The following is a 27123-nucleotide window of genomic DNA, read 5'->3' on the forward strand; positions in this document are numbered from 1 at the left end:
AGCAAATTGCGGCCATGGTACCTTGCGCTCATTTATACAGTGGATGTATCGCAATGGCAAGGCGCACACAGCTTTCGGACGTGTTCTGTAAATATTCTAGAACACTCCGGCTGCTCCAGCGGGAGTCCTGGAGCTCTACATCTAAATAATATCATATTATACATAGATATCTATATCATTTAATTATCACAGGCAAAAGCTGTGTGCGCCTCCAGACGATATTATGAATCTCAAACGTCTCTGGTTTTCCCACATCAATCTGAAGTAGACTGAACCACGACATGGAGGAGAAAGGGATTGTTGACCGCGATTGTCTCAGCAGCTCGAGCAGTGGGCAGCGGGGCTCCGGCGGGAGACAATCGCGGGCAACAATCCCTTTCTCCTCCATGTCGCGGTTAATTTACTTCAGGGAGTCAAAGCCAAAGTTCCTTTCCCCCAATTCCTTCTCAACCATGGCTAAGATTACCCCCACTCTGTGCTTTAATTTTTCCAAGGCGGAGCAGGAAACCTAGTGCTTGTTTTTTACACCTAACGTCATTTCTAGCCACTGGGGGACCATAGGCAGGCTAGGGGATCTATAGTTAGAAAAAACCTCCTAAAGTGAAGTTTTCATCTCATGGGACCTTTTTAATAATATTTTAATTTCAGCACACCAGTCATCTCCATTATCAAAAAAGTCTATAATTTTCTATTTGGAGGCTTTATTTCCTTATGGTTGTAGCTCTTCTGAGCAGCTCTCTCTGTGTCTCAATGCAGTGTGTATCAGCCCTGGTTCAGCCTCTCGGAGTTTGTGCAGAATACCTCAACTCCAGCCTGGTCCAGGTACGTTTCTTTGGCTTTATTCAACCTTGAATACAGCTCCCAGTTGGTTCCAATAACTTTCCATGTTTGGATGGGCAAAGTGGAACGGGAAGGATATGTACAACCCAATGCTTTCTTTTCCCATAACACATTCCAGAGTCCCAAATGTAAATCAGTACCATGCTGAACCTGCAATCACTGGTGCTCTAGTTTGTTTGTTGAACCAAACCAGACATTATTTTTCTGTTGGCTATTTGGTACAAGTTTACCTGTTCTCCCACGCAAATATACATGTATAATGAAATGTGTTTCTTGCAGCCCATGCTTGATCCGGTCATCCACAAGATGATAACCTATGTACAGAACTTGGAGGAGAAAGACCTGAAAGACAAGGTAGAATAACTATTCATATAGAGGCACTAGGGTTGCCGCGGTGTGGACATTTTCACACCGAGTAATACACTCGTGTCAACACCGGTATTACCGGGTATAAACGGTATAAACTTTGAAACTAGGTGAACCGCCATCTTCTCCGTCAACTCTCCTCTCACACTCGGTGACAGCGTCTGGCAGCGCGCCGCTTCGCAGGGTTTGTTTACCGGCGTTGCTATGGTTACGTTCTTGTAAGGAAGCGCGCCAATCCTCTACCGCACAGAGCAGAACTGTGGCCTATTCTACACATAATTTTCTTAATTATAATTCTATTCTTAATTTTTACTGAATTATTTTTTTATTACTAAGAAAAAAAAAAACGTAATACCGTATAACGCGGCAACCCTAACAGGCACTCTAAATCGACTTGAGCCTTGAATGAAGTGAAACCATAGGGGACAAAATAGAAGGGGAAAGAAAACAATTAAATAATCTAATATGAATCTATGAGTGGCTGTCACCTCCCTCCCCAGCGTCTGGTGAGCATCCCCGACCTTCTGTCAGCCATCAAGTTGCTGTGTATGAGGTTCCAGAGGGAGCTGGTCACGGTGGTGGACGACCTGCGCCTGGACACCCTGCTCCGGATGCTCAAGACCCCCCACTTCTCCACCAAGATGAACTCCCTCAAGGAGGTAACCAACATAAACTATACGCGTTGCCATGTGCTGGATATAGAGGGGCTTGTACATGATGGGAAATGTTGTTGTTGATCCTCCGCCATATTGATGACTTGATTTAGAACTTAAATCCTAAAACAATGTAAATATACTGATACATAGATTATTGAAAACATTGTTTTGCCACATCATGCTTGAGAAACGCTGTGGCAGTTAATAACACAACCATGTCTTCCCATGAGGATATTTCAATTCATTTCACAATGAATTATTGAACAAAGACCCAAAAAACCTACGACTCAGTGTTGAGTGGAGCTTAACAAATGGCGGTATGCTCAGTCTTTATCTGTAGTAAAAAAGAGACCCCTAGGGGAGAAAGAAGGGAACTCTGTTCTTTAGTCTGCTGACCAGTAGGAGGACATAGAGTATCTCTCTTCTTTAGTCTGCTGACCAATAGGAGGACATGGAATATGAGGCTTTGAAACTGTATTACTTCCCTCCTTTGATGTAAGGATTTAGCGTTCGTGGGGGGCTCTTTGAAATTGTTTGGGACTCACCCGGTTATAGACGAAACTGGTGTATGCAGAATTCAAGTAACTTTTGTTTGCTTCGTTCCTTATCTGTCCCAGATGCTATGTAAGAAATAAAATTTTAATTATACATCCAAAAAAGAAACTTGCTCCCTGCCTAAGTTTCTCTGCTATTCTGAAGTTTTGCATCTAAGTACCTGTGTCAGAGCTTAGCTATATGTGTTTGACAGGCAAGATGAATTCCCTGAACCAATCAGAGAAGAGGTGGCCTGATGGTCAGAAATTGCCGGGAACGGTCTATATCAGGGGTGCCCAACCAGTCGATCGCGGTCTACCAGTAGACCGCCGACAGATTCCAAGTCGACCGCGAGGGATGAAGAAGAGAAAAAGCAGTTTTCTCTTCTTCATGCGCTGTCAACAGCAGTTGAAAGACGTCAACAGTAGTTACGCACTCCTAAATATTGGCATGGCTGAGGGGAAACGAGCCAAGACCTACCATTTTCACCCACAGTGGGAGGAAGATTATTGATTATTGTTGAGAAGGTGCCGTGCGCAGACGGAATGAAACCCCCACTGAAGTCCGTAGGTTCATGATGATCCCATTCTAAGCAATGTCATGGTTAAAATTGCTAAAATATAGCATGGCTACAGAGTTTGTGCACTGATCTTTGTGTATTTTGATTTCTCTCTACCAGGTGACAAAGCTTATTGAGGAGAGCACAGTGTCTAAAACTGTTAAAAATGCCATTGACACAGACAAACTGCTGGATTGGCTCGTGGAGAACTCTGTTCTGTCAATAGCACTGGAGGGTAAGGGCTCCTCAAACAAACAAGCGTTTATTCAAGCACTTGGCTCTAATCCATTTTGAATTCCCGGTTTGTTGCTTACCTCCCTTGGAAAATGCAATGAGAAGGTAATTATGCATCAGAAAATAACATCGGCAGCTTCCCTTAAAAGGTGTTGTCTCTATGTACCGTTTCAGGTAACATAGACCAGGCGCAGTACTGTGAAAGAATAAAGGGAATTATCGAACTCCTGGGCAGTAAACTCTCTATGGATGAACTTTCAAAGATCTGGAGAATCCAAGTAAGTAGCCCATTGCACACCAACCCTCACTAATAATGTGTGACCACCATGTAGGTATAATTATCACATTGTGCTTTCAATAAAAAGACTGTGTGTGTGTGTGTGTGTGTGTGTGTGTGTGTGTGTGTGTGTGTGTGTGTGTGTGTGTGTGTGTGTGTGTGTGTGTGTGTGTGTGTGTGTGTGTGTGTGTGTGTGTGTGTGTGTGTGTTAAGCATACTGGCCATTAGACGGTCAGTTCACAGTAGGGAGTGAAGTGATGGAAGAGCTCAAATGTGTTGACAGTATTAAATGTGCCTGTACATATTTGATGGTCCGCTGTGTATTTGATCTCTGGCTGATCTGATTGAACGATTCCAGGCCGGCCAGTCTTCAACGGTGATTGAGAACATCCACACCATCATCGCCGCTGCTGCTGTCAAGTTTAACTTCGATCAGCTCAGCCACCTCTTTGTTCTGATACAGAAGGTCTGTGCTCCATGCTGCAACTGCCATTTCACCGTTGGTCCATTTGGAGATATGATGAGTGTTTTTATTAATTGAGTTTGTGTCTCAGAGTTGGGAGGTGGAGAGCGATCGCGTCAGACAAAAGCTGCTCAGTCTGATCGGACGGATCGGCCGAGAAGCTCGCTCTGAGGCTACAACAGGAAAGGTACGTCCCTCAAATTGGGGTGTGCGTGTGCATGCGCCCGCCAGGTTGGAACACAATGTATACTTGGTTGCTACAGTTAATAATGAAGTTAGCCAATTTGCTTTGAAGTTAGCTATTGGTGCTTGTAAAGTTCAACTGTATGTGTGTGTTTGGAGGTGTTGGAAGTTCTGTGGGAGCTGGCCCACCTCCCCACCCTGCCCACCAGTCTGGTTCAGCAGGCGTCTGAGGAGCACCTGGGGATCCTGAGCGACGCTTACGCTGTCAAGGAGACCATCAAGCGGAGTTACATCATCAAGTGCATTGAGGACATTAAGAAGGTGTGACACACACACACAGACACAAACTTCTAAAAAAAAAATCTTTGTTTACTTATTTGAGAATCAAAAATAAATGGACTTTACCCGGTTTAGCTTGGTCACCGTAGTTATTAAAGCTCATGATTTTTAATAACTGTTGTAAATCATAAGAAGGGATGCTTTGAACCGCCAACTGTTTCAAGAACCATGTGAAACAAAAGTGCTTTATGAAGTTGCTATCCTAATTTGGGACTTTTATTGGAAAAATATATAATAAGTGCGCTTCAGCCCCAAAACTAACCCTATCCCGATTTTGAAGGGGAACTGACAGACCATTCAGTCACAATCAAGCCCCGTGCTCTCCTCTAGTCCTGGCCATCTAATGTATGGTTGAGCTTTGTTAAGCTGCACAAGCAATTTACGCAAAAATATGCTGACCCAAGGTATTGACATAAGGGAGGACGAGTGTACCGTGTTTAACACTTTCAAGCCTGCTAACAAAGAACGACACCTCCTCTGTCGGGAGATGGCAGTAAAGCTATCTAACTTGGTGCTAAACAAACCATAGTCTTACTGATATAACATAATTCATTGAGTCATGCAGACCAAACACAAACAAAAAATATATATTTTCCTTAGTGTCAGGTTATCGGTTATAGCGGAAGTTGTATCTCTTCTCTTCTGAAGGCACACATGCCGATTTCTCTAAATAAAAACACCTGACCAAACCAGAATACTGTTATCTCAAGTCTCGTATTTTATGTATTTTTTAGAACGCTCAAAACATTTACTTATTTATATTATAAGGTAGGATTGGAATGGAAAATGTATTTGTAATTTTCACATTGACTTATATGAAAGTGAAACTTAATAGAAACGATAACGTGGGAACCAAAACCGTAAAATGATGATCAAACGATGCCCATCCCTAATCTGAAGTGTCGTTCCAGCTTAACACATCAATGTTTGAAACCTCTTCAAGGCATTTTCATTTGTGACCTCTGCTTGTGTGGTGGATGTTGGAATGTGAACCTGACTAATTCAACACATGCTTTAACGTTCATTCACAGAAACACAGTAGAAGAATCTTCTGTCCGCACTGCTATTCCCTTCCTTCCTCCCTCCCTCTCGAACACATATTCGTAAACTCCCTTGTGTGCATCCTGTTAACTGAATGTTCATAGGGCCAGACGTGATGTTCTCATGCACCAAGCTCAAACAAGGTTTACTTTCCTAGCTTCAGATTCAGGAGGAGAGTAAAGGCAGCGAGTCGCAAAGTTCATTTCTTACTGGTTCTTGGGGCAAGCGGAAAGCTAACACATCAGTCAAAGTAAGAAAAGCCCCCCTTTTAATAATAATATTAATAATAATTATACACATACTGAGCTGCCTTTAAACAATCCAATCAGCTCTTCCAATCTCACTGCTTCACCATTGCCAACCAATCGTGGAGAAATGCCTGATCACAAAAGGGATGTCATTGGGCACAGGGTGATTGTATTTATTCATTAGTATTTCACCTGTGGGTGTGGGTGCGTGTGCAAATGTGGTTGGGTGGGTGGGTGTGTGTGTGTGTGTGTGTGTGTGTGTGTGTGTGTGTGTTTGTATGATTTAATCTCAAGCTCTTTAAACTAATCGGGTCACTGGCTTTCGACTGCACTGGGTGGTTGATCTTGGTTTTGGTTGAGGGTGTTCAATAATTTAGCTTCCGCTGAGTTCCTTGGGAAGGTCTACGGAGGCCCATCAGGACTGTAGATGTCCAGGGTTTGGCAAAGGTTTGTTTTTGTAATAGAAACGTAAACATGGCAACCGAAGACTTAACTTCACTGTGTTGTGACTTAAACTTAAAGACTTATTTTAAGTTTTGCCAAACCCTTCCCATTTATTTCTGATTATGCCCTTTTCCATGTGTGTGCTTTCTAACTTATTCTGTACAAAGGCAGCCACAAGTTTTTATCCATGTGTTGACATGAGTGTGCGTGTGTCAGGCTTCTCAACAGAGCAGTCCTCAGGCAGTTTGGGTTGTCCCTGCTCTTCGGCAGCTCCACGAGATTACACGCTCCTTCATCAAGCAGACCTATCAGAAGCAGGACAAGGTAACGCACTCCCCCTTGCTCTATGTGGCTGTGTTTGGATTTGGCTTACTTGTTCCACCATGCAGTATTCCTTGCATAGTGTATCGCAGTGTGTTCAACCTGTGTTACGAGTACCAATGGGGCTTCTGCAGGTGGTACCTGGGATTTTGTTCTTGATATAGACGCATTTTTAAATATTTGTGAAAGCTGTATTGATGATTGTGGCCGAGATGTGTTAAATGAACTGCGTACACAACTGACAAAGCCGCAGCACAACTGCCAATGCTGCAACACAACTGCCAGCCCAACACCACAACAAATGAAGAAACCACAACTTTATGGAAATGAGCCTGACGGGATGTTGACTATGAAACAATCTAACTATTATTGTAAACCCATACATTATAGAATGTGGAAAGGGATGAAATAAATAATCTACGTTCTATCTAATCTTGTTGGTTGAATCAAAAAAATGGGTTTACATTTTAATCTGGAATACTACTTCTCAAACGGGCAAGATGTGTTCCAGATGTGTAAGCAATGAAAGACCGACAGCAATAATAGTCAGCCCGTTCCATGGTCTCTGTCCTTTGATGCTCACTAATTTATAACTTGCTTGTGACTCTTCTTGGCCACTGTAATAATCGTCTTTTTTTGAGTAATTCAAAACTATGGTCGCTTCGTGCATCTTATCAAATGCTTTCCATTGTAATGTTTTCACTTGATTTGTGTTTTCTTGTACACACTGGGAGCTTGAGCAGACCTTTTTTTTTTCACTCTTTGCCACCGTCTTTCTTGTTTGTAATTATTTCATATAAATTCATATAAAGATCGTCATATAAGATCGTGACCCACTGGTATAAAGTTCATTACTCAGGTAATAAGTAAGATAATAATAATAATAATGTGCTAGAAATCCATCGGAACGTTGTGTATTGATTGAATAAATAAGTGCTTCTCCTCCTCCCCCTCCTTCACAGAGTATCATCCAGGACCTGAAGAAGAACTTTGAGATCGTCAAGCTGATCACAGGCTCCCTGGTGTGCTGCCACCGGCTGGCCGTCACTGCTGCCGGGAACAACGGCCTGTCCAGCAGCACCCTGGTGGACGGACGCTACACCTATCAGGAGGTCCGTCTCTCACACACACACACACGCGCGCGCAACATTAGTGAAGAGCTGCGTCAGGATGCAGACACGTTTCAGATTTTTGCAGAGCCGCCTGCATTTAATCTTCCACATCATATTAACGTCTACAAGTGGCCAATATAGCATTTCCATCGACAAATATGCAAGGACGAGCATATCCTGAAACGGAAATGCAGGAAGAGTTTGCTCCATTGAAGATATGTTGAAAAATCTGTATATCCATTTAATAAGTAATACATTTACATTTTAATAATTTAGTAATAATTAGGTTTCAAAATTATTAATATGTGCTGCTGGAAAGAAGTTGCTGAATCACATCCAAATTATATTAGTGTTGGTCTTGCCAGATTTGTTCATTTTATTATTGTGTCTGGCTGTTGGAAATAAAACACAATAGAAGCACCCTGCTCGGCCAATCACTGATAACTTGCTGTGAAATATCGCAGAGAAGGACGATGCGTTGCTAAGCTGTGGAAGGAGAGGTCATCCTCGCATTCGTAAAAGTTATTGACCTGCGACAGGGGTGTCTACGGTCTCTGAGTAGCGACATGGATCTTCGCATGCATGATGGAGAAGTGTGATTTGGGCATGAATCAACGCTGCAATTAATTACAAACATGAACAAGCTTTGAAAAGGAAACACACAGCTATCTGGATGGGGTAATGATAAATTCTGTTGATAAATGTGTGTGTGATGATCTTCTTCTGTGTTTTAGTACCTGGACGGCCACTTGCGTTTCCTGGCCTTCTTCCTTCAGGAGGCCAGCCTCTACCTGGTGTGGAACCGGGCCAAGGAGATCTGGGAGTGCCTGGTGTCCGGCCCTGATGTCTGTGAGCAGGACAGAGAGGTATACATGCTATGGGCGTGCATCAAACAGTCTTAGCGTTGTTCTACCTTTTTTAAAAGGGGTTGTATGTTCGATATGAGAGTTGTAAAGAGAGATAGAACAGAAAAGTTGAGATTCTGAAAAAAACTCAAAAAAACGTCCCCTCCTTTTGTGCTCCCTCACTGCATACTCATCTCTGTCAATGAAAAGTGTTGCATTCATGCACCTGTTACTGACCAAGATTGATTTCCCGATATGAGCCGGGAGTGGTCTCAAACGGGGAGAGAGAGAGAGAGAGAGAGAGAGAGAGAGAGAGAGAGAGAGAGAGAGAGAGAGAGAGAGAGAGAGAGAGAGAGAGAGAGAGAGAGAGAGAGAGAGAGAGAGAGAGAGAGAGAGAGAGAGAGAGAGAGAGAGAGAGAGAGAGAGAGAGAGAGAGAGAGAGAGAGAGAGAGAGAGGGGGGGGGAACTTGCACTGTATTGCTCAGATCCTCTTTGAACAAGGTCTTTGTCTCCAAGCCCCCCCAAATACCTAGAATGTATTCGGTGCTTGAACTGCAGTTTCAAGGTAATTGTTTACAATATGTCATGCATTGTAGTGATGTATATATAAATGGCTCCACAGATGTGTTTTGAGTGGTTCACCAAAGGCCAGCATGACCTGGAGAGTGATGTCCAGCAGCAGCTATTTAAGGAGAAGATCCTAAAACTGGAGCCCTATGAGATCACCATGAATGGTGAGGTTCACCCTGTAGAATAGGGCTGTAACGATATGTGTATCGAAACCTATATCGCGACACTCAAAGCCACGGACCTGTCTCGAGGTGGCAGAAGCGCGACACACCCTTTCTAACTCCCATTATCCTTCCAGTTCAGATCCAGCCACATGATATGAGCTGTTAGTGCCAGGGTTTCCGTTGTCCGGTAATGGAACAATTAAATGTCAGACAAAATTGTATCTCTCCGGTCAAATTGTCAGATTGAAACTTGCTAATAATCGGTCTAAATAATAGTCTGCTGACACCGCTCCTCTTATCAATGCCGTAAGTCTGCGACGAGATGCCCTCGCTGTGATGACAGCGCTCCGTGGCTATGGAGGATTGCATTTCTCCACAGCTTGTGAAGTCCTCATATGCGATATGAACGACATTTATCCAGATCGGGCCAAGCGCGTAAAAATAGCCTGTGTGATCCCTGTCTCTAGTATTTGTGTGCTTTGACCGGCAGTTGGTCTGCTTATAGGTCGGAATGAAGCGGCTACCGATTATTGACAGGCTGGGTACTTTATTCTACCGGACTTGTTCGTTTCTTCACTAGACACACACACGCTACCGCTTGCTCTCCTCGCTCGTCCACTCACTCGCTGACGTCACTCACACACACAGACATTCACACTGCTGTTCTCGCGCACACACAGACGCTACTCGTAACACTATGCCTCGTTATTGCGAATCAGACGTTCATGTTCTTTAGGCTATTAAACATGTGGCATTCTATACGGCCTGATTATGTCATTATTTAAGCTACATAGCCTAATAAGAAGCGATCATAGGCTATTTGACCGAAAACGAATCCTATGCAGGTCACTTTGACCAGCACCGTTTTCTCTAGCGGGCACGCTGGTTAGTGGTTAGTGCTACCAAACTATTCAAATTACTATTATTTATTTGACATTAATATTTTCAAATACGTAAGCCTAAACCATAAATCTAGTTGAGAGTTTTTGCCTACCTGTAAGCATCCTCCAACTGCAATCTTTGGTTATTTATTTTATTCATTTTGCTACACTTTAATTGTAATCTTTCTGTTCAACTCTGTTCAGTGTTCCAAATTATTTGTTATCAAATATTACAAAAAGTTAATTGTTATATCAGTGTTGTTTATATAAAATGCTTTTTAAATTTAAAAAAATCGTGGGATGTATCGAACCGTGGGTCAAAATTCCTGATACAAACCGAATCGTGAGTCTGTGTATCGTTACAGCCCTACTGTAGACACACACCCCACGGGGCTATGTCGTTAAATAACATGAATAGGTGGCAAAAATACAAATTGAGTGTACATTGCATTTCAGCATTTCCACATTGTATGTGTAAAAAGACACGACAGAGACAGACATAGTTGAGCATGTCTTTCTAGGTAATTGTTTATTTTTGCATCCCTTGTTTTTCTAGGATTCAATCTCTTCAAAACCTTTTTTGAGAACGTCAACCTGTGTGACCATCGCCTGAAGCGCCAGGGAACGCAACTGGTCAGTTGTGTTTTAACATTCATTTTACTGCTTGATTTAATTTTTATTGATTTGGTTTTCATGGACTTAACAGAATACTTTTGAATAAATTATCTGAAACAAATAATGATTCTGTAGCTGACGCATATTACTTAACTAAGACATTGCTTGAAAACTTTATATATTTTTGTTTCAATGCATTGCATATACTATTTTTTAATAAATGGTTATGTCTGTTATTGATAATAATGAAGTTGTTTAACACTAATGTTGAACCACAATATGATGAATAATGAGGACTACTCAATGACAATGCTCTTGGTCACCATGTGAATCCAGTGTGTGGAGCGACTGGATCTGGTCGGGATGGATTTTATCTGGCGAATCGCCATGGAGACTCCAGATGAAGAGATCGCCAACGAGGCTATCCAGCTCATAATTACATACAGCTACACCAACCTTAACCCCAAAATGAAGAAGGTCAGTGTTATTCATCTGTGGCGTTGGGCGGGGGGGGGGGGGGATTGGAATTGTGTGTCCAGCCTTCTATCTGTGGTTCTTAACTTGTGGACTTGCTTAACGTGGGCTTGACACAGGTTTTGTAAATGTATTTTCTCATTTTCTGTCCCATAGGACTCTGTGTCTTTGCACAAGAAGTTCATCGCTGATTGTTACAAACGGCTCGAGGTAGGACATTGTACCTAAGCTCTTAAAGGTTGGCCTGATAGAGATATCATCGAGTGTTTATATTGAAATCCTAACGTTTCTCTTTCCCTCAGGCGGCAAGCTCTGCTCTTGGCGGGCCAACCTTGACACATGCTGTTACCAGGGCAACAAAGATGCTCACAGCCACCGCAATGCCTACGGTGGCCACCTCCGTGCAGTCTCCATCCAGGTACACAGCAGGCGGGTCTGGGTAGGAACATAAGATATTAAAAGCTCTATACTAACTGTCAGGAATACGTATCAAATAAGGACAGGGCTCACCATGCTGATTGAGAAAGCTTATTCCCTGCTGATGATTACTCCTTTATTGCAGAAGAATTGTGCTAAAACATTGTACAGTGTGTTTTGTCTGACTGAATCATTGCTTCCTTGATCTACTGTGTCATGTATCATCGTTGTACTCCTGTGCAGGTCCACAAAGCTTGTGATCATTGAGAGACTGCTTCTTCTGGCGGAACGATACGTCCTAACTATAGAGGTACGCTATAGGTCCATGTTGAAGACCTTCCTGTGTTGGGGGTCTAATTCCTTTGTCTGGTTTTAGCAAACTCTTTGACGAGGTGACGCTTAACATGGTGCGGTGTTTCCTCCACAGGATCAGTACTCGGTCCCTCGCACTATCCTACCTCACGGCGCATCGTTCAACGGCCACCCGGTGACCCTTCATGTCACCTACGAGTCCACCAAAGACACCTTCACCCTGGAGGTATGGCCCTCACTCACACACACAGCCTCAATGTATGGCAGTGCGCACCGCAGGGACGGGCTGTCCTCACGCTTTGTTATCCCCGCAGGCCCACAGTAATGAGACCATAGGGAGCGTCAGATGGAAGATATCTGAGCACCTCAGCTGCCCTGTGGACAACGTCCAGATCTTTGCCAACGACAGCGTGGTAATTATTAGGATTCTTGTTGTTATTGCTTTAGTAAATGTTAAAAAAAAATACAATTTAATATTGGGTTACAGAGAAGGACAATAGTGTAAAAGTTAACAATAACATTTTGAACATAATGAAACTTGGCGCCACAACAAATTGCAAATTGCAACGGGAAAACAATAATACCAACCCCCTCACCCTCCTCTGTCCAGCTGACGATGAACCGGGACCAGAAGCTGCTCTCCCAGCTGGGCTTCAGCGACGAGCAGAGCCTGACGGTTAAGAGCTCCAGCACTGGCACACCCTCTGGCAGCTCGGAGTCCTCCACCTCGGCCTCCAGCAGCTCCAGCTCCGCCGTGTTCAACTCTGCCTACGCACTGGAGCAGGTAAAAACATCCATACACACACACACACACACACACACACACACACACACACACACACACACACACACACACACACACACACACACACACACACACACACACAGGCTACCTTCACGCATAAGGAGCTTCGTTGCAACGTCTCCCCCGGCTTTGTCATATAACTCTGCCATTCATTTTTATAAAGGCTTCAGTCGTGTGTGACAAACGACAAGAATTCCCGAGTTTTGTTTGTGTTTTTCTGTCCAAAGGAGAAATCTCTGCCTGGAGTGGTGATGGCTTTGGTGTGCAACGTGTTTGAGATGCTTTACCAGCTGGCTAATCTGGATGAATCCAGGTGAGAGAACCACCCTACTAATGAATGCATCTGTTTTTGCCAAGAACAAGCTTGGCTGAGGGATGGTCATGAATTATAGCATCATTATCCTGATCTACCACAACTCAATCTCCGTTCTTACTACCTATGAGCTGTGTAGGACTACGTCAGTAGACAAGTCTCCAAAACGAGAACAATAAGAACAGAGTTTTCAGATGAACAATATCTGAAACATGTAAAGGAAACGTATTTCACCCTCTTACTCCCCCCTCTCGCCACTTAACCCATGAAACTGAAACGGTTGTTTCCCCCTCCCTATGGTCCCGCTCTCTCGCTTCCCAATTACGCTCATTTGGCGGACCGGCGGGAGTTGAGAACACCTGGCAAAAAGGTTGCGTGTGTGTGTGTGTGTCTGTGTGTGTGTAGGATCACTCTGCGGGTGCGGAAGTTGCTGCTGCTAATACCAACAGACCCTGAGGTGCAGGATGCTTTGGACAACTTTGTTCCCAAAGAGTCCAGCGTTTGGAGTCACCAGGTACTTCCCTCCTGCCGCCATGATTTTAGTTCTCTATCCCATCAGCCTATACGTCATCCATGTTGCTTTATCTGAGGAGATTGGGAATAATTTAAGATTCCCTTTTTGTATTGGTTGCGAGAGCATGGCCTCTGGATTGCTAATCAGAGAAAAGCAATGCATAAAAATGATGATGATGTGGATAACAATAATAACCCTTTCTATAAACAATGAGGAACAGCTGTGCAGCTGCAGAAACTCTGCTGCCTTTTCTTTATTTTCTTTTTTTATTCACAGCTGGATGTTGTATAACTTGTATAATGTCTCTCACATTGCCCTCCTCCCCCATGTCACATGACCTCCTGTCTTGGTGTGTTCAATGCAGAAGACCCTCTTCACGCTGGGTCAGAGTGCAGGATCTCGCTCTCCATCCATGTCCTCCAAGCAGCAGCACCAGCCCAGTGCCGCCTCGATCCTCGAGTCCCTGTTCAGGTCCTCCGCTCCGGGCATGTCCACCTTCAGGGTGCTCTACAACCTGGAGGTGCGCTCGCACACACACACACACACACACACACACACACACACACACACACACACACACACACACACACACACACACACACACACACACACACACACACACACACACACCTCTCCAACAATAACACTTCAATGACATTTTTTCATTATTTTACAGAAACATCCTTGACATACAGGGTTCCCGCGGATCCTTAAAAAGTCTTATATTCAGAAATGGAAAAATAAGGCCTTAAATAGTATTAATAAGTCTTAAATCCATCTTTCAAAAGTCTTAAAAATGTTACCACATGATAAGTAGGATTTTATGATTGTAATTAGTCTCAAATATAAAAAAAACAATCTGTAATTTTTTTAATATAAATTAATAGCAGTAATGTCGCGCAATCACGAGAGCGGAACCAACAAAACATTTGTTGGTGTATTTTGTGCAAGAAATGTTTCAAGCTCGGCGCAATGAGAAGGAAAGCATTGGAGTCCCACATGCACAGCGCGAAACACAAAGCCTCAACATTAAGCTGTCAACAAACGCCAGGTATTTCCCAGTTCTGGGGCCTGTACTACGAACCTCGATTAGAGGGTTAGCGAGGTATGTTGAGCTCAAAGCCTGGGTTAGCTGGACCACGAAAGTCGATCTCTTTTAGCGTCGCTGTATCACCATGGTGACTTATGCTCGCAACCAAATCTGGTCGGGAGCAGGTTTTCAGCTTAGTCTACCCGGAGATCGGCTACTTAAATCGGCGTGCGCAGCTTCCTAGCCCCTCCTCCGACAATGGCGTCACCTTTTGTGGGTGTTCCCGTGGACCTCAGCGCACTTATCGTACAGGCGTCTCTCCGGAGACAGAGGGTTTTTCGGGACAGAACCGATCCCTTGGCATTGTCTGATATTCTTTATGAGAGATACAGATTACAGAGGGTATTCGTTATTTGATCGTCCTTGTTGGACCGTATGTAGGCAATGCTACACAAAGAATCCGTGCACTAAGTTCAAAGGTGGCCCCACGTTCAACGTACATTAACCTTGGATAGTCAAGTGCCGTGTTGTCCATTATCCCTTACATAACCGCTATGTCAGTGACACAATTAGGCCTAGGCATTTTTTATTCTACAAATTCATATTATAGCTGTGAGAATTGTTAAGAAAAATCACCTCCATAGTCGCCCTGGAGTCACAGGCCAACAGAGTCTCCTGCAAGAATCAGGGAAACCTATTATAGGACATTCTTTCCAAAAAATTTAACATTTAGAAGAATAAGTGACACTTTGCTTTGATAGTTATATACCTCTGATTGGAGATTGATTGTCGGCGGCTCCTCCAAGATAATGTTTGTACCTTCAACTAAAAATGACACACTTAATTTACACTCAATCATTTCACATTTGATTAGCAAGACAATTATTTATGTCCATTGCCAATACATGAATACATACTCATTACAAATGCCTTGGATGTCGAGGCAGTGGGGTCAGAGGACATCCCTCCTTCCACTCCTACCATCATCGGCCGACCTTCGTTATTGGCGAGAGCCAGCTCCTCCGAAGTGGTGAAGGGCGGTGGAGCGGTCCCCCTCCCAGTCGTATTAATTTGGGTTTCTTTTTATTTGCTACAGGTAATCAACATGAGATTAAAGGTTGGAGCCTAGGCCATTGCAAATCATAGGCTAGATTCACCTGAGATTATTCAAATGGATGCTTACAACTTACCACATTGAATAATATTTTTATATTTATTTTTGACTTGGCCCCATGTTCGTAGGAGCGTGCAGGCACCACATCTATGGGGGTAAAAGGCATGATGATACATAATTTTTAGACAATATGCAGAATCTTTTCACTTAACATGGCTATTTTTTGCCAGCATGCCACCCTAACCATATTTTGGGCAACAGTGTTCCCCTTGGCTGTGATTTGGACTTTGAATTCCTCGTAGGAATTCATAATAATACATTGCTAGTCTTGGGTGGAATACACCGCTCTTGCTCGATTCATTTTGCATAAGGGTGAGTCAAATGACGCGATAAACGCCTCTTTTATGTGAACGCGCATTGAACCTAAAGCGGAAAACCTGGTTTGACTAATTTAATCTAAAGTCAGCGTCGTGGTACCATTTAACTCTGATTGCGAGTTGCGTCTCTGTCGAGCCAGGTATTCCCAAGAAAGCCTGGGTATGTTCAGCGATGTTCGTGGTATACCCCCCTGTTCTGCTCTCGTTTCTACCGTGCCTCTGTAACCAACTGTATTTTTAAAGGTAATATAACAATGCAGTGGTGCATCAATCCCAGGTTATAAGGAGACTGGCTTGTATTCTTAATAGAACTCTGATAAAAGGAATAACACACAGACACAGTGAGGCACGTTTGACCTTTTATCTAACGATCAATCAGAATCAATCAGATTATTTACACAATAATAATAATAATAATAATAACAACACTGAACCTAAAACACTGAACTCAAAACACTGAACCCAAAAGAGGTCCCCAAGAAAAATAACAAACTAAATAAAATGGGTACCCAGCAAGTCTTTGAGTGCACTCGATTCAATGAAAGGGGTCGTTCTGTTCCTACCACTACCGCTACGGCCGAACGCTCTTGAGCAGGGGCCAGTCGATGACAGGCTGTCCTCTTGTTCAAAGTAACGTCAAATCTTCCTCCATATCTTCTATTTCTTCCGTGATAACCTTTTCTTCGTTTCTCTTCTAGTCTATATGTTCACTCAAGTCTATGTTCGCTCTTCAAGTCTATGTTCGCTCTTCAAGTCTATGTTCGCTCTATTAGGGAGCGTCAACAAAAACACGGTCTCCAGGCAACCGTTTCAGTTAGCGGCCGTCAGGAATATAACTTTTTCTTCGTTTCTCTTCTAGCCTATATGTTCACTCTTCAAGTCTATGTTCGCTCTTCAAGTCTATGTTCGCTCTTCAAGTCTATGTTCGCTCTTCAAGTCTATGTTCGTTCTTCAAGTCTATGTTCGTTCTTCAAGTCTATGTTCGTTCTTCAAGTCTATGTTCGCTCTTCTTACGCGCCCAGCAGAGAACCACTTTTTTGGGAGCGTCAACAAAACACGGTCTCCAGGCAACCGTTTCAGTTAGCGGCCGTCAGGATTATATTGTAGCACGTGAACACTGGTCGCTACAATATACTGGGAATATATATATACTATAGATATACACCATACACACTACATTATATATATTATTATAATATATACATTCATATAAATTGACATATACATATATTAGCAGAGAGAGTGAAATAGCATGGGTTACACCTCCAACCCCATCTCCGAAATCATCAACCGGGATAGCAGCAACAAATCTCCGGACAATGTTAGGTTGCACGCCAACGATGAAAGCAGAGTTACTGTGGTGTCTGAACATCGTGACAAGACACCAATCCTACAAGTCAAATAAGGGAATTGGAGACTTATTCCGTGCGATGTTCCCAGACTCTGATAGTCCCCACTTCTTTGCATGCGGTTCCGACAAGTTTTAATGTTAATGCTTTCTTGCATTTACTCTCCTTATAGTGTTCAGATGATATAGGATATAGCGTTCAGATGATAGGTCTTACTGTTGAGTTTTATCGGTTTCATCTTCCCTGTACTCTACCGAACAATGTGCGCAAGAAGTCATTTTTGTTTCCGTCCAAAAAGCCTACTGATATTGGAAATATGTTCAAATATTTTTTTCCATTAGTTTTGATTAATGCATTGGTCTTAAATTTCCTTTCAAGTGGCATTAAAAAAGTCTTAAAATTAACTTTCATTAAGCTGTAGGAACCATGACATAACAGTTTCTGAGGTAACAAAACTTCCAAACGGCCTATTCAATTTGTCTTGGAGCTTGAAGGGTTAAATTAAATAAACTATTTTGACATCCTATAAGAATGCTGTTAGAAAATGCTCATTCAATGAGACAAATGACAGTAAAATTGACAAATCCTATCTTCTCTCTAAATGGGTGGGCTCTGTTATCGCTAACTTTATGACAAGGTCCGCCAGCTACGGTGGCGCATTGCATTCACATCACAAACAAAAAATCTGGTTATCTCGTAATAAGAAAATATCTCATAATAATTACGAGATCATTATGTCATTTTTACGAGATTATTATCTCATAATTACGAGATCTTTATCTTTCTCATAATTACGAGATAGTTATCTCAAAATTACGAGATCTTTATGTCATAATTACGAGATAATTATCTCATTATTACGATATATGTATCTCGTAATTATGAGATATTTATCTCGTAAGTACGTCATCAGAATCCCGTCTTCCACCACATCGTTGCGACACCAATGTCTCCTCTAGCTAAATGTAACCTAGAGAACTAGCTACAACCTTGTTTTCATCCAAACGAGCCGTCTTTAGCGAACGATGATTTGCATTGGCTTCTATGAGCTGTCGGCTTTCAGCCGCCAGCTTAGGGACCGTCTGAAAAGTGCAAAACTGAAAACGACCACAATAGCATCGCCATTATTGACTCGAGTCCCACAACTTTTTCCAGATAGTCATGGCCTCTATATGGTCTTACTACAACCTTTAGCTTTGAAAAATATATCTCAACTTATTTTTAAGGATTTTATATTGGGCAAAGAATTCAATGTCCATTTTTGTTTTTGCAACAATTTCAATAGGGTTGCCATTATTGATTACAGAGCCCCACAACTTGTTCCATAGATGCATTGCCTCTATATGGTCTTCCTTCAACCTTTAGTTTTGAAAAAAATATCTCTTCTTATTTTTGAGGAATTATTTAGCAACAATTTCAAAAGCGTTGCCATTATTGACTCTAGAGCCCCAAGACTTGTTCCATAGAGGCTTGGGCTCATTATGGTACGACTACAACCTTTGGTTTGGAAAAATATGGGCCATACCTATATGGAACAAGTTTTGGGGCTCTTGAGTTAATAATGGGGACGCTATTGAAATTGTTGCAAAAAGAAAAATCCTTTAAAATAAGTAGAAAACTAAAGATTGTAGTAAGACCATATAGAGGCCATGACTATATGGGACAAGTTGTGGGGCTCTAGAGTCAATAATGGTGACGCTATTGAAATTTGACCATTATGGTCGTTTTCCGTTACTTTGTTACTTTGCAGAAGATCCCTAAGCTCGCGACTGACAGCCGACAGCTCATGGAAGCCAATGCAATTCACCATTCGCTAAAGACAGCTCGTTTGGATAAACAATGTTGTAGCTTGGTCTCTAGGTTAATACATTTAGCTAGAGGTGTCAGTGGTGTCGCAACGATGCTTCACTGATGATCTATTGAACCGCAAACTCAGAATCTGCCCATTTCTTTCCATCTTTATGGAAGTACCGAGTCCGACCAACAATCAACTGAACCACATGTGGTGGAAGACGGGATTCTGATGACGTAATTACGAGATAAATATCTCATAATTACGAGATACATATATCGTAATTATGAGATAATTATCTCGTAATTATGACATAAAGATCTCGTAATTAGGAGATAACTATCTCGTAATTATCAGAAAGATAACCATCTCGTAATTATCAGAAAGATAAAGATCTCGTAATTATGAGATAATTATCTCGTAATTATGACATAAAGATCTCGTAATTATGAGATAACTATCTCGTAATTATGAGAACTATCTCGTAATTATGAGAAAGATAACTATCTCATAATTATGAGAAAGATAAAGATCTCGTAATTATGAGAAAGATCTCGTAATTATGAGATAACTATCGTAATTATGAGAAAGATAAAGATTTCGTAATTATGAGATAATTATCTCGTAATTATGACATAAAGATCTCGTAATATGAGGTATTTTCTCATAATGAGATCTTTGTCATAATTACGAGATAACCTGCTACTTTTTTTTGTGATGTGAATGCAATGCGCCACCGTAGCCAGCTGTGAGGGACACAAATCGAATAAACTGGATATTAGCTTATGGTGCGTGATTTGGTTTACTTCACAATGGCAGCCGCCGCAAGTAACATCACCGCTAGTGAGAAGGTTGGAGTTGATATGAATTCAAGACCAACCCCAGATCCATTATTGGTTAAGAATAACCAAATCTCTTGAATGGATCAAAAGCTGATGCGATCAAACAAGGACCAATGGCTTTACTGTTGAGATTAGATTTTCTGCTGTCATGTTTTTTTGCAACCCGTCCGTTGTCTATTCATATGTCTATATATTCTACTAAAGTGCACACACAGCTTGCAGTGTTTCCCCCAGCACTGTATGGTTAAGGCGCCAGCCTTAACAACAATAGGGCCCCGCCTTGACTACCAATGTGTAATTATTATTATTTTTTTAATTATTATGCATTAACAAAGTAGAAAACTCTCGTAGGGAAAGAAGACGTACTTTCATCAGATATAAAATAATAAATAATGCATCGGTAATACTGCTACAACAATGGTCATGCCATAGGGTTAGCTTTTTGAATGGAATTGAAACCGAGACAAGCCCCCCCAACCCCGCTCCTTGGCCACCTTGACTAAGATATTTTCTGGGGGAAACGCTGGCTTGTGTGATGATTTGATAATTTGCATTTCGCTTAAGAGGTAGCTGTTTTTAGTTTTGGTGAAAACTCGCACTCTCTGTGCTGTTTAGTCGTTTGGTTGCTAAGGCTTGACTAGCGTATTCACTTTTGTTTCAGAGCTGGAATTTGCATAGGTAACTTTTGCAGTACTAAAGAGAGTAAACAGTAAGTTTAGCTGGTGGTTTGGCTTTTTTGCGATGGGGGGTTAGAGGGCAATGGTTTGAGAGCGATGGTTGGCTAATGTCAAATTTCCCTGCAGCAAAGTAATCTGTCTTTCGAGAAGATGGGACACTGGTTCCTTTCCTACACCTCCATGTTGTTTTTGTTGTGGTTGAATCCATCAGCTTATTCAATATCTCACACGCTAGGTGCTGAGCTCTAAGCTGATGCCCACATCTGACGATGAGATGGCCAAGACCAGTGTCAAGTCCTTCTGTGAGAACTTCCTCAAGGCTGGAGGCCTCAGGTAACCCAACAACCCATAGCAGCAACATATACTAGTCCCTATAATAATTATTCTATTTGAACCTTGGAGAAAAGCTCTTGAAGGTGATTTTCCACAGTTTAATTCTGTGTAATAATCGGAGCAGCAATGCATTTGTAGCTGTATTTGTTCTTCTAATTGACTGCACGGGTGCACCAAGGACGATGAGAACAGCCCGAGTATATGTCCGCCTCTTATCCCCGCAGTCTGGTGGTGAACGTAATGCAGAGGGATTCCATCCCCTCAGAAGTGGACTATGAGACCAGACAAGGAGTCTACTCCATCTGTCTTCAGCTGGCCAGGTACCCAAACTTTTTATCAAATTGTTTTACATAAGATAAGTTTTTAACGCATTCAAAAATATAACAGAACTTGCAGAGTTCAGCGTTGTGTCCGGATGTCCACATCTGTCCATTGAGCTGACAGTGTCTCTTGACAGGTTCCTCCTGGTGGGCCAGAGCATGCCCGCCTCATTGGACGACGACAACCTCAGGGACGGCGACGCGCTGTCGTCACGGCCGTTCCGGAACGCGGGGCGGGCCGGCAGGCAGTTGTCTCTCTGTGGGACCCCAGAGAAATCCTCCTACAGGCAGATGTCCCTCTCGGAGCGCTCCTCCATTCGGGTGGAGGAGATCGTCCCTGCAGCCCGAGTGGCCATCCAAGTACTTATAACACACTAGGGATGCACCGATTCCACCTTTTGTAGTGGTATCGGTGCTTACATCGTAGGGATCGACCGATTATCGGCCGGGCCGATTATCGGAGCCGATATTCGGCATTTTGACGCATATCGGCATCAGCCTTTTTTTTTTTGATCCGCGCCTCTCTGTCTGCTGTCACTACGCTGTCTCCAGCATTGTCCAACCCACAGCACCATCTGATTGGTTACACGCTCTGGTTACACGCAGAGCCACGACGGACAAAAAAAGCTCAAACAAAGTGTTTTGGCTATTATTTTTACTTAAAAAGTGAAACTGCAATGGTATGAACACCAAAACTAAAATAGTAAAAGTACTATAAATAACTATGTACAAATAAACAAAAATAAGTAAAATTACATAACAATGTGAAAATAAACAAAACAACTATTTATTTTTATTATTCATAAAACCAAACTCACAAAAGTAAATAAAAATAAAACCACACACGAGCGCGCAAATCAACCACTTGCTTCACACTTGCACTCTGGGGAAGAGCCTGCTAGCTTACACACCCCATGCGCATTTGTTTTCTCAACAACACGTGAGACGGTGTTTGACATGCTGGATATCGTCAGAAAGGTATTTTCATTGGCTATTAGGATATCTAAGGCCCGTCCCCGACCCTTGCTGTCTGCTGGTGTAGCTGTCAATCAAAGTATACATGCCCCGTTTTGATAGTGATCGCCTCATTGGCTTATAAGGCTTGTAAACAAGGAAGTATTGGTCTCACAGACATGTGCGAGGGCTCTATGTCACCGTGACACCCTGGTGAACACGGTGGGTTCCATGAATCGGACGACAATAGCGGAATTCCAACCCTAAATCGCAGTTTTCTACAAAAAAACATTGCAGCGTTTCGGTTTTCTATTTTTCGGCTGCTTTGTATAAGATGGCTTGTGAATATACACAATGTAATTAGACTAAAATAATATTGATATTCGATTTCTGTGGACTCTTATGAACATTTCAAGACCCAACATGAAGTATCAACTCATTGCTAAGGATATCCACAACGACGTTAAAGTTAGAATGGACCAAGGGAGCAGGAGGGTGAGGGGGGCTATTTTGCCCTAAGACACTAGGATATTTTTCATCTATATTCGCTAAACGTATTTATTCCACCAAATGGTTGACATTGGATGACATTCCTGAGATTCTAAGCTTTCAAACGGTGTATGACATGACTATATCACTCCACTGAATGATGCTGAAAATTGACCCAGCATGTTGGGGGGGGGGGGAAGGGGTGGTGTAAGTTAATTGTTGGAGTTTGTATTATTCAAAATTTTGACGCCAATATTTTCCCCTTTTCTGTAAATTAATATCGGCTACAAATATCGGTTATCGGCCCCCTTGACTACTAATAATCGGTATCGGTATCGGCCCTGAAAAAAACATCTCGGTCTATCTCTATTACATCGGTACTTGCCGATACCGAAGAGCCAGTGAACCCACTGTTTCAGCGGACATTCAAACACTTTCAGATATTGGGCTGAGAGTTCTAAGAAAGAGCAGGGTGTGTTTGCGCCATTGTTATGGCCCACAACAATTTTGCGAATTAATGAACGATGTATCTGGACGCGGGTATTAAATAAATATTTACCTTTGCGAACTTGCTGATGCCAAGTTTTTTTAATGATAAGTTAACCTTAACTTGGAGTTGCCACAATTGTGTGAATGCTTATTTTGAATAACACTTAGAAGTATACAAAAGATAATGACACCAGTGAATCAAAAACATAGCATTCAACATTTGTTGTACATTTGGAAAGTAGGCCTGCTTACTGATTACAATTCATTCCTGTTCCCCCCCGTCCCCCCACCACCAGAAAAATTGTACATTCTGCACCGGGAACACTGGAAATGGATATCGAAGAATTTTCTATATAATATGAGTGGTGAAGAATGAAAGGTATCTAAATGGGTGTTTTTTGATCCTAGACAATGGAGGTGGGTGACTACACCTCCACTGTGGCCTGTTTCATGAGACTGACCTGGGCCGCTGCTGCTGGGCGACTAGACCTAGTGGGCAGCCCTCAGCCAATCAGAGACAGCCACAGTTCATTGCTCCCTCAAGGCGTTCGCACCAGAGTGAGCAGCACAGGTAAGAGAGCCACATCAAAGTGGAATTTAGTGGTCAGGTGTGGTTTTATTTCTCACTCATGTTTGGAATGTGTTTTCAGTTTCTTTTACTGTCAGCAGATGTCACGGCAGAACAAACATCCTGCAGATCAGGCTTCTACTGCTTATGCAGCCAAGATTATAGTTAATCACACACGGATCCAAGCCAATGACTTTCTTGGGCATGTTTACAATTTCCAGGAAGTAACTGCAGCTCCAGCAGCGAGGGCGAGGGCACTCCTACCGCATTGCATGCTGGGATATGCGTGAGACAACAGAGCGTCTCCATCAAAGACACCATCATCGCCCGGGAGGCTTTGTCACTTCTGGTGACTTGTCTGCAGCTCCGCTGCCAGCAGCTCTGTAAGACTACACACGCACACATGACCCCAAGTTGTTTTTTGGGCTATCAGCCATAAAGAATCCCTGTAGTTGATGTGTAGTGTATCGGTTTAAAATATATGCATTTCAATTTATTGCAGACTCTGAGATAGATTAGATTCACTGCCAATATATCTGTCTGCACAAAGTACAAAAAAAGGCAAATAGAAGTTCTATTTGTTCATTTGCAGCACTGCCCAGCAGAAAGAGGCCATTGGTTATTACATGGACATGCTTTGTTCTGCTACAGACAAGACAAGGCTCTGTGTTGTATCATTCCCTTGTATGTGCTAGTTTGTGTAGCCGTGGTGTTGGCTGACCCTGTGCTCCGGGGGCAGCAGATCACTGAGTGTGTGTTCTGTTTCTCCTCTGGCAGCATCTTTTTACAACCTGCCCTCTGTTAACGACTTCATCATCGACATCCTGCTGGGGTCCTCCAGCGGAGAGGTACTGAACCGCTTTGTTCCGTTTCTGAGAACAAATGTTTTGTATGGACTGGAGCTGGCCGTTGCTAGTGACCTGAAGACATTGTAAAGTGTTTTTAAGATATCGGTAATGTCTATTTGCATAGTCTGTGCTTTGCTCACGTAATACAATTTGAATGGGAAATAGAACTAGCACACTCTGAATGTCACAACCGGATCATAATCTATTTAATAATGTCCATATTATCTATGCTTTCCTTTAGCAGTATAATATTATAATTTACAGACTACGCTTGGTTTAATTACAATTAGGGTTATTTGGCAGACGCTTTTATCCAAAGCGACTTAATACACACATTGACACACCGACGGCAGAGTCAACCATGCAAGGCGACAGCCAGCTCGTCAGGAGCAGTTAGGGTTAAGTGTCTTGCTCAGGGACACATCGACACTAGGCTAGGAGGAGCTGGGGATCGAACTAGCAACCTTTCGGTTACAAGACAACTGCTGTACCTCCTGAGCTAAGCCGACCACAGTTCAAGGGCTTTCCACAGTTGGGCGGGGGGGGGTACCAGAATAAAACTATTAATAGCGGAAACATTTCCTTGATGATTGGTTCATTTTACTCAAATTCTACTGTAGTTTAGCTATTTAGTGATGTTGTAAATAGCTGTAAAAAGGCTACTTAGTGCTGTTTTAACGTCTGGTGTCCACCTCCAGATCCGTCGGGTTGCCTGCGACCAGCTGTACACTCTGAGCCAGTCGGACACCTCAGGCTTACAGGAGGTGCAGAAGCCCAACCTGTTCCTGCTGACGGTGGTCCTCAGCGCCCAGCTGCCCCTCTGGAGCCCAACCTCCGTCATGAGGGGAGTCAACCAGAGGTACACGGCCCAAAAGAGTTACAGGGAGGTTCGACCAACAAGTCAGACTTTAGATACAGCCTGTAAAGTCTGATGGCAGACAAGCTGAAATCCGGGTGAACAGATTTGCTATCTTTAGCTTCATATTAGTTTTGACCCGTCATGTTGTGGCTAACAGCAAACACAAACTCGGCCAGCATTAGTTTACTTTTCCCAGGGTAGCCATGCTATAACTGAAGTTCCGCATAGTAGGATTGCTTGATCTAAAATTATAGTTGCCAAGACTTGAGACTGGAAAGCTGGACCTATAATGCCTGTTGGGAATGTGTGTGCATTTCATCTGGCCATTTAAATGGCTTTGATATTATGCCTTTCCCAGGTGGATACAGCTGAGCGGTTGCATGAAGAATTGCCCTAATCCCTTCCTGACCTTCTTCCTAGTCTCTCTTGACAGTGTTTTTTTGTCCTGCAGATTACTTTCTCAGTGCACTGAATATTTTGAACTGAGGTGTCAGCTTCTGGACGACCTGACCAGTAAGTCTTAACGCAAATACACACATGTCAAATCCAAGTTGTCGTTTATTTTGCGTTGATATGTTTGAAAGGGCAACGTCTATTTTCATCCACCAGATGTCAGTGTAGGATAATCTCTTTTCTAATTGTGTTATCCTTGCTTCCTTACTATCTCTCCATCTCTCCCTCCACCCTGCTCCGTCCCACTGTCCTAGGCTCTGAGATGGAGGCGTTGAAGTTGAGCGCGGCCAACATGCTGGAGGACGAGATCTCCTGGCTGGACAACTTTGAGCCCAGCTGGGGCTCCGAGATGGAGACCAGCGAGGCTGACAACATCCTGCAGGCAGGGCATCTCCGCCTCATCAAGACACTGCTCTCACTCTGCGGCAAGGAGAAGGAACAACTCGGTGAGCCCGCGCCAACGCACACCCAATACATCCCTTACCTGCACAGTCTGCATGTCAACGACTTGTAAACTAATGCGATGACAACGGCGCCGTCTGCCAACAGGTCCGTCGCTGATCCAGCAGCTGTTGGATGACTTCCTGTTCCGTGCCTCGCGCATCATTATCAACAGCTCTAACCCCGCGCCTGCCCCCACCCCCAGCCATGACTTCCACCCAAAGTACACCTTCCTTTTATAGATTTGGATAATGTTTTGCAATTGTTTTTTTCGAGACAACTTGAAAACTAACATGATTCACAACATGATTAGAACACATTGATCTATACTGAACGCATGTGCGTGTGTTGGCAGGTGCAGCACCGCCAGCAGCAGGCTAGCAGCCTACGAGGTGCTGGTGATGTTGGCGGACAGCTCTCTGCCCAACCTGCAGCTGATTACCAAGGAGCTGCTGTCCATGCACCACACGCCTGACCCCTCCCTCAGCAAGGAGTTTGATGTGAGACTCGACAAGGGATTCTCAGGCTCATATTTCAAAGGACCTTTTCCTATGACATATAGTTTACAAATGACATCAAACAGCTGAGGTTGGAAATATTATAGTACAAGTATGATTGAGTTTATAATTAATGCAAAATATAATTAATGAATAATTAATAA

The 27123-nt window shown here is 43.0% G+C and overlaps 1 protein-coding gene across 5 annotated transcripts in view; it reads left to right on the plus strand.

Moving 5' to 3' along the window:
- usp24 (ubiquitin specific peptidase 24) overlaps nt 1–27123 on the plus strand; it is a 58884-nt gene that overhangs the window by 15638 nt on the left and 16123 nt on the right. For 2 of the 5 annotated variants that reach the window (XM_030373519.1, XM_030373521.1), the window contains exons 8-42: nt 757–822; nt 1120–1194; nt 1707–1865; nt 3076–3190; nt 3364–3467; nt 3825–3932; nt 4021–4116; nt 4272–4433; nt 5650–5742; nt 6401–6508; nt 7468–7617; nt 8352–8483; nt 9085–9196; nt 10634–10710; nt 11029–11169; nt 11323–11376; nt 11469–11605; nt 11827–11893; nt 12011–12121; nt 12210–12308; nt 12506–12679; nt 12928–13013; nt 13419–13527; nt 13892–14047; nt 20944–21041; nt 21266–21361; nt 21499–21721; nt 23702–23864; nt 24083–24244; nt 24639–24709; nt 25408–25568; nt 26020–26081; nt 26276–26467; nt 26571–26685; nt 26818–26962. In XM_030373519.1, the coding sequence (XP_030229379.1) occupies nt 757–822; nt 1120–1194; nt 1707–1865; nt 3076–3190; nt 3364–3467; nt 3825–3932; nt 4021–4116; nt 4272–4433; nt 5650–5742; nt 6401–6508; nt 7468–7617; nt 8352–8483; nt 9085–9196; nt 10634–10710; nt 11029–11169; nt 11323–11376; nt 11469–11605; nt 11827–11893; nt 12011–12121; nt 12210–12308; nt 12506–12679; nt 12928–13013; nt 13419–13527; nt 13892–14047; nt 20944–21041; nt 21266–21361; nt 21499–21721; nt 23702–23864; nt 24083–24244; nt 24639–24709; nt 25408–25568; nt 26020–26081; nt 26276–26467; nt 26571–26685; nt 26818–26962 (4179 nt within the window). The remainder of the gene's footprint in view (nt 1–756; nt 823–1119; nt 1195–1706; nt 1866–3075; nt 3191–3363; nt 3468–3824; nt 3933–4020; nt 4117–4271; nt 4434–5649; nt 5743–6400; nt 6509–7467; nt 7618–8351; nt 8484–9084; nt 9197–10633; nt 10711–11028; nt 11170–11322; nt 11377–11468; nt 11606–11826; nt 11894–12010; nt 12122–12209; nt 12309–12505; nt 12680–12927; nt 13014–13418; nt 13528–13891; nt 14048–20943; nt 21042–21265; nt 21362–21498; nt 21722–23701; nt 23865–24082; nt 24245–24638; nt 24710–25407; nt 25569–26019; nt 26082–26275; nt 26468–26570; nt 26686–26817; nt 26963–27123) is intronic. The other 3 variants (XM_030373520.1, XM_030373522.1, XM_030373523.1) reach the window with 2 other exon arrangements.

This window comes from Gadus morhua, chromosome 12 (assembly GCF_902167405.1).
Source record: "Gadus morhua chromosome 12, gadMor3.0, whole genome shotgun sequence".
NCBI classification, from domain to species: Eukaryota; Metazoa; Chordata; class Actinopteri; order Gadiformes; family Gadidae; genus Gadus; species Gadus morhua.